General features: G+C 39.3%; 1 protein-coding gene across 18 annotated transcripts in view; it reads left to right on the top strand.

Annotated features, from left to right (window-relative positions):
* The window catches only part of SEC31A (SEC31 homolog A, COPII coat complex component), a 68,946-nt gene that overhangs the window by 8,064 nt on the left and 48,812 nt on the right, over positions 1 to 12,070 (top strand). For all 18 annotated transcript variants that reach the window (XM_050945104.1, XM_050945103.1, XM_050945119.1 and 15 more), the window contains exons 4-10: positions 2,317 to 2,515; positions 3,842 to 3,937; positions 5,281 to 5,421; positions 7,566 to 7,708; positions 8,940 to 9,039; positions 11,340 to 11,501; positions 11,687 to 11,839. In XM_050945104.1, the coding sequence (XP_050801061.1) occupies positions 2,317 to 2,515; positions 3,842 to 3,937; positions 5,281 to 5,421; positions 7,566 to 7,708; positions 8,940 to 9,039; positions 11,340 to 11,501; positions 11,687 to 11,839 (994 nt within the window). The remainder of the gene's footprint in view (positions 1 to 2,316; positions 2,516 to 3,841; positions 3,938 to 5,280; positions 5,422 to 7,565; positions 7,709 to 8,939; positions 9,040 to 11,339; positions 11,502 to 11,686; positions 11,840 to 12,070) is intronic.

The following is a 12,070-nucleotide window of genomic DNA, read 5'->3' as shown; positions in this document are numbered from 1 at the left end:
AAGTGTGATACTTTGCATTTGTCCTTATTGAATTTCATCTTATGTAATTCAGACCATTTTTCCAGTTTGTCAAGATCATTGTGCATAATTCTAGTGCTGACCTCTGGAGTGCTTGCAACCCCTCCTAGCTTGGTATTGTCCACAAAATTTGTGTGTGCTCTTTTTTGCAAGCATCCTTTCATCTTCGAGAGACAGTGGGAATTGCAGCCTATGATGTAGATGGTTTGCAATGTCTTATGTGACTGACTAATCCAATCCAAGATTTGCATGATCTTTAGTGTACTCTCTATGCCATTATCTAAATCATGTATAAAGATATTGACTAGGACTAGACCCAGGACACATCCTTGCAGGACCCCACACAATATACACTTCCAGGTTGATTGTGAACCACAGATAACTACTCTCTGAGTACCATTTTCCCGCCAGTTGTGCACCCACTTTGTAGCAGGTTTGTCTGTATTTTTCTAGTTTGTTTATGAGACATGTGAGACAGTATCAAAAGCCTCACTAAAGCTGAGCTATATCACATCTACTTCTTCCCCCAATCCACAAGGCTTGTTACCCTGTCAAAGAAGGATATTAGGTTGGTTTGATATGATTTGTTCTGTTTTTGATATAAAGGAAGACAACGGTCAGAGCCCTGAAGAATTTCCAGAGAGCAGAGGGAAAGTGTTAAGTGTGCTCTTAAAAATAGGAAAAGGCAGTTATAGCTTCCACATGTTGTGTCATCCTATTGTGTTTAGGTATTGTGGGGGACTCATTTGAAGTACCTCCGTGTTTTATTTTTGCATTCCATATGTAGTTCAATACTTACACCTAGCTATTGGGTAAAAACGTTCCTGGTTGTTTTGCTTCATTTAGACCCATATTAATTCTTTCTTCATGCTGGGTATTTAGCTATAACATATATAATTAGCATTAAAAATCCAAAAAGCCATCCAATTGACATCTTAGTGGCACTTGCAGTAACATTGTAGTGGCTTCTGTTCCTCGTGCATTGGCCATAACAATGTCAATGAAAACGTGAGATGCTCTTCTTGGAGATAGAGAAGGATCTGAAAACTTTCCATTGACACTGGATTAGGTCCATTAATCTTTCATACCAGATACAATGTCAGCGCAAACATTAGTCCTTCCACTGACCCATAGTACTCTGTGGAGATGTGTGCAGCACTTACAGATTGTTAGTGTTCATCAGTGAATAAGCTGTAGTGTCAGCACTAATGTCTTCTTATCAAAGATATGTATGTCCGAAAGACAGTGTATTGTAGCTTGGCTACACTGAGATATATAAACATCTAAATCCACTGAGGGATGATGATCATGTTTTACATCACCTCATTATGTAGGTGGAAGTTAATTCCATTACATTCTCTACAGTCCATTTTTAAATAATGATGCACAAGTCTGAGACTGTCTTCCAAAGATTTACACCAAACACAGTTTCCTGAACTTTTAGAAATTATAAATTAATTAAATTGTAATTTGTACAAAACAGAAACAATGTCTTCCTTGTACAGTATCTAACAAGACGGGGCCCTGTATCGGTTACTATCTTAATATAGGTAATTACTGGGAACTGCTCAACACCAGGTTAGAGAGAGAAAATTTAAGTTAGTTGTGCTGCATATACTCCTCTTGCTACTTGGAGCATTCAGCATATAATACTGATTAATGGTGGCACTGTTAGTGCTGATGTAATTTTTTTTAAAAGCCCTACCTCTTGGGTTTGGTTTGTTTTTTTTGTAGAAACTTGTTAGTTTGCTTTCCAAATGCGTTAAGGCCACTGTGTAAGAGCAATGCCACAAGAGGGTGTGGGTCATTATGCGGAAGAAATGTACTCTGCATGGCTGAACATACAGAAATATTGTTCTGTTATAAAACCAATTTGTTTAAAAAAAGGAAATTTGGATACTTACAGATTCACCAAGCTGTATACACCAATATCAGAGATTTATGTGGTCGCTTGTAGTTGGCTATGCGTATAATTCTCATTCAGGGATCATCTCTTGGTCCTTTGCAAACATTATCTCAAAAAATCCTATGAGGTAAGTAAGTATTCTGACTTTAGAGCCTTGAACTGAGGCACATATAGGTTGTGACCTGTCCACTGTCACACTTTTGACAGATTGGGAGAGCCAGGAATAGAACCTAGCAGTTCTCAGTCTCATCGTGCCTTTGATCTTACCACCAGCCCGCACTTCCTCCCATAAAGTGTTAGTGTTTTTTAATCAGGGAAAACATTATGATGTTCTGACACTTACAATGATATGGCAGTGGGTTTTCTTATATTGTTTATTTTTTATCTTGTAGGTACCATAAATTGATATGGGGACCTTATACAATGGCTTCAGATGGTAGTCTTTCTGGAGTTCTAATTGCAGGTGGTGAAAATGGAAATATTATTCTGTATGATCCATCTAAAATTATAGCTGGAGAGGGTGAAGTTATAATTGCACAGAAAGACAAGCACACTGGGCCAGTAAGAGCTTTGGACGTGAATATTTTCCAGGTTAGATTTTTTTTCTTCAGTATACACTCATGGATTAGTAACATGGATTAATAAAATGCTATAGGAAATGTTCTTCTCTTGTAATTTTTTTGGGGAAAGTTGTATATATAATTTTGCATATTTTAAAAAAGAAAACAATCTTTGATACTAATCATTATTTGACCTGAAATAATTTTAAAAGTGTGATCTGCTTTTCACCATTTAGGCTATTTACTTTGTGTATCTTTCTGTTTAGACATTGAAATAAAATTGTTTTTTATTTGTTTTCTATTCAGGTTCACTTTTCAGTTCTCATGCACTACTCAGTGTTGTCATGATTGCAGACAGATGATGAAATTCCTTCCAAAAACTGTTTTCACTGAAATTTAAAAAATAACAACTAAATATTAGTTTTTAGGTTTTGTAACTCTTCCATTTTTGTATGTTGTTCCAAAATAAAGATAAAATATTGGGGCCTAAAACTCGTTGGCTTGACTCAATTCTTAAAAGTAGTAAGGACGTAATCACAGAGCTAATTTAATTCCATCACTAATGAGGATTTACCTCCTCAAGATATAGCATCTTTTCTCATTCATGACTGTTCTCTGAGAACACAGTTTGTTTTGATTTACTAAGTAGCATTTTTTCTTTTGGCACATGTTTTTACTAAGGCAGTGGTTAGTTCAGTGAACTGTGTTTAAATTGTATGGTTTCTGTCCTTGTTTATTATGACGTTGGATCTTGTTTTGCAACCAGCATTAGAGTATGAGCAAAATGCATTGATATAATAGTTGTTTTCCCTCTAGTTCATTCTCCTCAGATCCCATTGCTATTATCTTGGCATTCCTCTTCCACCTGAAAAACTGCTTCAAATGCTTCTCTTAATCTAGGAAATGTACTTATAGGCCTTGATCTTGTGAATGCTTACTCATGTGTTTGACTTTAGTCACATTTGAGATCCCATTGAAGTCAGTGGGATTAGTAACACAAATAGAGGTAAGCACAAGTTTAATTGTTTACAGGTTTGGGGCATTAGTACAATGGAGTCATTTTGTGCAACCCCATTCTTTGTGTCCATTTTCTGCATATGAGTACTGCAGAAATCAAGAACACTGCCCTGGGAATTGAGGTTCAACTTGCAGCAGAGTATATGGGTCTTGGCTAATAAATAGTATTAGAAACATTAAAGATTCTTGTACCTCTATGAAGTGCTCTTGTTGTGACAAGGGCTACGTTCTGAGCTAATGTCAATTGGCACAGCTCCATGGATTGGGTCCACAGCGTTTGGGAAGGTGAAGGCTGATGCCAGAAATACTCTAAATGTCTATTGGCATCTTTCTATTACAGACAAACCTTGTAGCATCAGGTGCTAATGAGTCTGAAATCTATATCTGGGACTTGAACAACTTTGCCACACCAATGACACCAGGAGCTAAGACCCAGGTACTGGAGTTATGTTTGTCAAATGATTTAAAGAACTCTGAAAAATATGCAGATTATTTAATTTATTTGAAATTTCATACAGTATTGTAGCAGTTCTAAGCACCAGTCTCTGGTTTCAAAAACTTAATTTAAATATTGCAAATAATACCTTGAATGTAGTTAAGCCCTCGAAAAACATCTGTTGTTGTGAGATACATTCCTTAAAATAATTATGTACAAGTATGTTCTGACAGTACATATATTGTATATATTTTGCTCCCAAACAATAAAATAACCCCCAGTGTATGTGTGCTTTTCTGATAGTAAATTTATTGACTGTTAAGGCTAAAAGTGGAGATTTCTCTGTTTTGTTTTGAATGTGATCCATTAATAGCTTCAACCTTTATAAAACAATACAGACAGGTTGTAATGAACACCACCTTTGTGAAAATTGAATCTGAATTTACTGGAGACTTAAATTGCATTTCAAGTAACCAACAATGACTCTGTTTATAATGATGTTAATTGTGGCGGTAGTGTAGTTTATGTCTAGTTCTTAATTCTTTTGCACACCCAGATCTCCCAGTAAGGTTATCAGATTAGTCCAATGACTAATGAACATTTTGGAGACATGTTAAAGATCCATGCCCTTTGAGTTAAGGTGTGAGAGCTTGTAATGTAGATACTATGAGACACGCAAGGAATTTCTAACGTAATCAGGGAAGACCAGACTCTAATCATAGAATATCAGGGTTGGAAGGGACCTCAGGAGGTCATCTAGGCCAACCCCCTGCTCAAATCAGGACCAGTCCCCAGACAGATTTTTGCCCCTGATTCCTAAATGGCCCCTGAAGGATTGAACTCACAACCCTGGGTTTAGCAGGCCAATGCTCAAGCCACTGAGCTATCCCTCCCTCGATAAGGTAAAAAAAAAGTAAGCAGAAAAAAACTTGCCCCTCCAAACAAAAAACAAAAAAAACCACCACTTTTCATTTTTCTATACATCACAAAAGACCAATGAAGGGCACAAGTCCAATTTTTAAATACTTTTTTTGCATGTAACTATTAAGCTCTTGGAGACAACAAACTTGCTCCTTCTTCCTCCATAGCTGGCAAATTTATCATAGGCAGAAAGGAAGCAGGGGTGGAGATAGCCAGCCCATAGACAAAGCTACTGTATATTTAAATGCGTGGGTTTTAAAATTTCCTAGTGTCAATTTTATTTATTCAGGAAGGTAAAATGAACACGTGGGCTATGAAGATTAGCTTTGAAAACTTGTTCTTTTAGCCAACTTATCTAATCACAAAAATTGAGCTCTCTGTTGGAAAAAAGAGATTGTTGGGACATATTTTGTTTGCAATAGCCTCCAGAAGACATCAGCTGCATTGCATGGAACAGGCAAGTCCAGCACATCTTGGCGTCTGCGAGTCCTAGTGGTCGTGCTACCGTGTGGGATCTGAGGAAGAATGAGCCTATCATCAAAGTCAGCGACCACAGCAACCGGGTAATTTATGATGTTAAACTATCAAGAGCCTGTATTAATAATCATGAATGATTAACTATTAGATTTATCCTTGCCATAGTAAGACAAGTGACTGCACAGATTCTCATTAGACTCTTAAGTGACACAGGAACATGTCCCTATTTTATACTGCCTGCTGTAGGATTTGTTAATTTTTAAAGGGCTATAATTTTATGCCAAAAATAGATTATTATTTTAAATAATTATTTTTTTGCAAATGATTCAATTAATATTTGGCAGGGAAGGAATTTGGTATGGAGTTTGGGGTTCAGGCAAGAGAAGGGGACATTATGTATTACTCAGCAGTGAGAAGTCAGACTGGTTATAAATTCAGTATTGACCCATTCATGGCTGCAGTGGGAAGATTTTATTAAAATAGTCTGAAGTGCTGTCATCTGGAACAGTGTGTGTCTGAGAGAGAATAAAGCAGCTGATGCATTTACGAATAGGTTTAAATAGTTTTACTTCCCTAGTGAAGCTACTCCTTGAGGTTGACGTTGTGCCTTGCAGCTCAGATGGAGAGTGCAAAGAACTCCAACTCCCTTACTCTTCTGTACAGTAGCCAGGCACAGGTGCTGGGACTGCTCCCTGGCAAGACACTCCAGAGGCAATGGTCCACATCCCTGGTGCACTGGACAGGAGATCAGGCTGCCTTACTGTGGAACGCGCATGATATTGGGGTTGTAGAAATGGGAACATCCTCTTTGTCCCATGGAGAGCTCCCCGAAACAGAATTCCTTCCAGGCTCACCCTAATGCTTGGGATGTCTCTCAGTAGCACAAGTGAATATTCCACATAAGGCTGACTATCCCCTTGTTGTTTGCAGCGTTTTTGTAGCCATGTTGGTTCCAGGGTATGAGGAAAAACAAGGGGATGAGGGATGAGGTAATATCTTTCATTGGACCAATTCCTGTTGGTGAGAGAGACAAGCTTTCTAGCACCACAGGGCTCTTCTTCGGTCATACCGGTCACAGTTGTAGTTTCTGGTTAAATAATTGTTCGTGTTTATAGTTAGGCATCTTACATTTATGAACAAATTTATTAAAGGAAATTATTAATGAGTGATTGCAAATATTTATATTGATAAATGATTTAAAGCCTCTAAAACTTTTAAGAGGAACTAGCAGTTTAAAAATATACTTAACAAACAAGTTGTTGCTTATATGAGTTACTAATAACATCTTAGACCTCCAATCTTCATCTAATTTACTTTTCACAATCTGTGTTTTGCCAGTTTCTCAGCATAGCTTGTTTCACCTTTGGACTCCAGCACAATGCTGTAGTGTTTGCAAGGGACTAGTTGCATGCTAACAAGTGGTTTTCATTAAAATCTATATATTTTTAATTTCATTAAAATATTTATGTAAGGGTTTTGCTGTATTTGTTGTATTAAAACATATGTTTTGGACACAAACCACAAGTGTCCTTTTGAGCTAGCCTTTGAAACCCTAAACTCAAGTAGCATTCCCGATGTTATTAAATCAACATTCTGGGAGCTGGGTTGGGGGCTTACTCCATTTGTCAGTTCTTTGCTTTGAAAAAGAGGAGAGAATTTTGATCTAATCATGGTGTAACCTGGCTGATACTCCTGGTTAAGAACCACTAAACTAGACTGTGTGCCTGTGAGGGTACGCAGAAGTACATCAACTCATCTAGATATTTGCCTAGTTTTACAACAGGCTACATAAAAACCACTAGCGAAGACAGTACAAACTACAATTTCATATAGACAATGACTTGTTTATACTGTTCTATATACTGTACACTGACATGTAATTTATATTCCAATTGATTTATTTTATAATTATATGGTAAAATGAGAGAGTAATTTTTCAGTAATAACATGCTGAAACACTTCTGTATTTTTGTGTCTGATTTTGTAAGCAAGTAGTTTTTAAGTGAGGTGAAGCTTGGGGGTATGCAAGACAAATCAGACTCTTGAAAGGGATACAGTACTCTGCAAAGGTTGAGAGCCACTGGTCTAGTTACAGAAGAATACAGTGTCAAAATGGGAATAAACAGGGCCACGCTCCAGCCAGCATTCTCCATGCTTCTGTTTTAGAGGGTTCCTTTTTTTTATAGCTCTGCTTAATTATCCTGTGGTCTAACACTACTTTCTCTATCAGATGCACTGTTCAGACTTGGCTTGGCACCCTGATGTGGCTACACAGATGGTCCTGGCTTCTGAAGATGACAGGTTGCCTGTAATTCAGATGTGGGATCTTAGGTTTGCTTCTTCTCCTCTTCGTGTTTTGGAAAACCATACAAGGTATTTATGTCGACTGTAAATCTGGAGTTTTGTTTATTGTTTAGCCATTTTCCCCGTTCTAATCTTGGTTTGTACACAACTCTCTATCAGTTGGTATTAATGCCATCCCAATTTTAAGCTCCAAGGCAGATGCTTTAGCAGCTACTGTAATCCTTAATCTGGACTTTTAGTGATACAGCAAATCTGTGCCAATGGGCCACGCTGGTTTTAAGGAGCTAGAACTGTGAAGGAGGATCCCAGCTTTAATTTTAAAAAGTACATTTCTAGCTGTTTCCTTTGAGAAGAAAGTCTCAAACATAAATGTATGTAAACCGATTGCAAAGGTGCAAAATAAGCAGCAGCTGTGCTCTACTTCTGCATGAGGGGTTGGGTAATCTAAAGATCCCACACCCATACAGAGGTGTAGCTGTGTTAGTCTGGATCTGTAAAAGCAGCAAAGAATCCTGTGGCACCTTATAGACTAACAGACGTTTTGGAGCATGAGCTTTTGTGGGTGAATGTCATGCATCTGACGAAGTGGGTATTCATCCATGAAAGCTCATGCTCCAAAACGTCTGTTAGTCTATAAGGTGCCACAGGATTCTTTGCTGCTTTTATGCACCCATACAAACTCTCCTATGCGCTTTCTAATCCAAAATGAGTTGCTGAAATTTGGGGTGTATTCTAATGAATCTTTTCACTAACTCTCCCCTAAACCTTTGGCTGACCTGGTGTACAGTGGTGTGAAAATGGTGGACAGGAGTTTACTGCTTTCAAGGATGGAGGGCAGCAAAAAACTGTGTTGCAAGCACTCTCAGAAAATGCAGATGTTGACTGTGCTAATGTTGACCCTTTGGTACTAAAAAGAAGATTGCCACAAGTATTAGTCACAGTTCTTATCCTGCAATTTTCCGACTCAGGTATTAGTGTGACATTTTATTACACAATCTACCTTTGATATCCTTGCTTTTATCAATGGATATAGTATTTGGCTTTCAGGTACCTTTCTGGATTGTGCCCTTAGCCTGTGGCTATACTGTCATGCCTCCTTGTGCAGAAAGTGGAAAAAATCTATTTCAATAAAACAAATGTTAGCAGCACCTTCTCTACTCTCTCAACATAATTTGGGGTGGCAGGAGACTTGGCATTTAAAGATGAAGTGGCCAGGTAATCTAGATGTGTGCTAATGAGGGTGCCTCATTAATCATCATGCATTTATATTAATATTTTCTTACTATGGCTTTTCACACAGGGGTATTTTGACCATTGCTTGGAGTATGGCAGATTCTGAGCTGTTACTCAGCTGTGGAAAGGATGCTAAGATTCTCTGCTCTAATCCTAATACAGGGGAGGTATTGTATGCAAACCACTTTTAAAGGTCATAAACAGAGAAAGATTCTTTGCATTACATTTGTTGTGGAGAGTAGTGGAGAACATATTGACTTTGTGCATAGATGATACAGTGTTGTGAGCAAAATATTTTTTAAAAAGTAGTTCATATTTGTTTTACACTGTGCCCTTCATACCAAAGCTGTGTTCTTTGACCCCAAACATTTTGTGTACACAACCCAACTGAGAAAAAATGGGTCAGTCATATACAAAGGTGACCTCTTTAAAACCTGGAAGTGTTAGCTGCTACTGTCAGCCATATATATTATAAACCAGAACAAAAGAAGACTTGTACCCTGCTCGCACTTATGGTTCACTGAAGGGACACTGTCAGTTCAGTTTTATCCATTTAATCTGCCTCTGCTGAAAGTAGCTTTGTGAAGTGCACCTGCCTATGGGCTCTTGTTTTTTTTGTCCATGGTTTCCTTGAAGTGTGTTTTTTGACATACCTGCTGTTCTTTGCAATCCAAAGAAAGAAACCATGAGCCAAAAATCTGGGATCTATATGGGCGGGGTGAAAGTAAGATAAAATACTGGTACAGGGGTTCAGCTCCAGGCCCCCAGAAGGGGCAGGGCCTCGGGGGGGATGGGTCGGGCCTGAGGGTCAGCCTCCCCAGCCAGCCCTTCCGTGCTGCCCAGTGCCACTTGGGTCTCTGGCGACAATTTGAAGGGCCCGGGGCTCTGGCCACTGCTGCGGTAGCAACAGTGGTGGCCAGAAGCCCTGGGACCTTTTAAACTGCCAGGCCACAGGGCAGATGCCCCTTTTGCCCCCCACTGTCGGTGGGCCTTAGGGGGCACAAAAGGGGCAGCGATGGTAATATCAGCCTTTTATGAGCCAGTACCGGCGGCTGCTTCTTACCAGTACACCATACCAGCCTACTTTCAGCCCTGCATATGAGAACCCTGAACCCTTTTCCTTGCACATGTGAAAGCCTTGTAGGCCAAACACCTGCTCACTATCTCCTTTGGGCCCCATGAAGTGGGGTATTTGAAAGGACCTGCTTTCTTTGCTCCTACTCCGAGGAAGGAGGTTTTGAAGGTGTTGGGGCTTCCTGGCCATGGGTTTTTGTCTTGACTGCATCCCTTCAAAGCTACGCATGAGAACTCTGATTTGGGGGAGAAATCAAATTAGTATTGATTGTGTCATTTCTTACTCCACCATTTAAATGGCAGTACCCTACTCTAATACAGATGTTTTTATACCTACATCTTTATGGCTCTGATTTGGCAAAGCACTTAAGCACATGCTTAATGTTAAGCAGGTGCGTAGTCCAACTGAAGTTAAGCATGTTTCAGCTTTGTTGGATGGGAATTCATATTCCCCCCCCCTTTTTTTTTTAACGCTACAAGGCATTTTCAACCAGACACTATTTTGTATTTGCTGTAGAAGTGGTAAGAATTAATATCTGATTGTATTCATGGAAAACTAATAGAAGCTTTAATAATTACATTCCTTGCAGGTTTTTAACTGAACAGCTTTTTAAAACGGTGTGGATTCTTTATTCAGTAGATTGAATCTTTGATTAAAATCTATGGGAAGTAAGCAGGTAGTTTTTCGCCCAACAGAGGGCTCCCATAGTTACTATATAATACAAGAGAAACTCATTGAGTCATGGAAACATAGTTTTAAAATATGACTACATTTTCTTTGGCTATTTGAAATGTGCCCTAACACCTTCCTATGGATGTTGTCATAATGCCAAAAGACCCAAAACTGTGCATAGAACATTGGTGAAAGTCAGCATAAGTAAACAGACTTCTCCCAAGGTTAAGCTATACCTCATTCTTCCAATCATGCCCTCGTTCCAAGGCAATCGGCCGTATGCTGTGCCCTGATCAGCAGCAGGTCATGGCTCTGTTGAATCAAAGTGGGAAGCCAACGGTTCTCAGCTGAGAAACATAGAATCATTTTCAATGGGATTTAGGCTCCTGAATCCCTTAGGTTTTGAAATAATTACCCTAAGTGACTAGCCCAGGGTTGTGCAGGATGTCTGTGGCAGAGGTGGGCACAGAAGCCAGATCTCCTGAATAGCATTCCAGCACCTTAACCACAGAGCCATCATTCTTCTCTTGAAAGCCTTTAGCCACAGTTTTTAGCCCCTCCTTTCTCTTGTCCCATGGAGATGATTTTAAAGCAGGAGACCATAATCCTGTTTCAGAGTGTGGTTACCCATCCTACTGACACAGGATCTTTAGTGACACATTAGGGTCTACAGTGTCGTTCATTATGTTAATACTGTTTCATCAAACTCTTTTGGCACAGGTGTTGTATGAACTTCCCACAAATACCCAATGGTGCTTTGACGTTCAGTGGTGTCCCAGAAACCCCGCTATCCTTTCAGCTGCTTCTTTTGATGGACGGATCAGCATTTACTCCATCATGGGAGGGAGCACAGATGGTTTGAGGCAGAAACAGGTAGACAAGGTATTGAAAAACGTAATGTGAAGTTGGAGAAGAAAATAGTTTGTTTCATGTGACAGTATTTGAAAATGGCGGTAGCATTGACTGCCAAAGTAGTGCACTAGACTGTTGAATAATTATCATGTACAAATATGTATCTTACGTTGAATACTGCAGGAAATGTGCAATCAATTTCTTTCTCTTTAAAGCTTTCATCCTCCTTTGGGAATCTTGATCCATTTGGCACGGGGCAGCCCCTCCCTCCGTTGCAGCTTCCACAGCAGACAACTCCTCAGAGCACTGTTCTACCGTTAAAGAAGCCCCCCAAATGGGTCCGACGGCCTGTGGGTGCATCGTTTTCAGTAAGTGAGAGCCCCTTTGTAGGCATCTGAGTGGGCAAAATTGACTTTGCGGTAAAATTTCTGATATATTCTCTGCAGGCAGTGTAGAAGGGGTGCCATATTGCATTACAAGACAGCGTCACTCATTTGCAGTAATGACTGGAAAGTCCACTGTGGAGTACTACGTTTTGCATTTGGCAGCCAAGTGAATAAATATGTTATAAAATAATTTTTATGGGTGCTGCATCACTA

The sequence above is a fragment of the Gopherus flavomarginatus genome, chromosome 3 (assembly GCF_025201925.1).
Source record: "Gopherus flavomarginatus isolate rGopFla2 chromosome 3, rGopFla2.mat.asm, whole genome shotgun sequence".
Lineage (NCBI taxonomy): Eukaryota > Metazoa > Chordata > Testudines > Testudinidae > Gopherus > Gopherus flavomarginatus.
The sequence above is the reverse complement of the archived record's forward strand: the minus strand, read 5'-3'. Positions and strand labels throughout refer to the sequence as shown.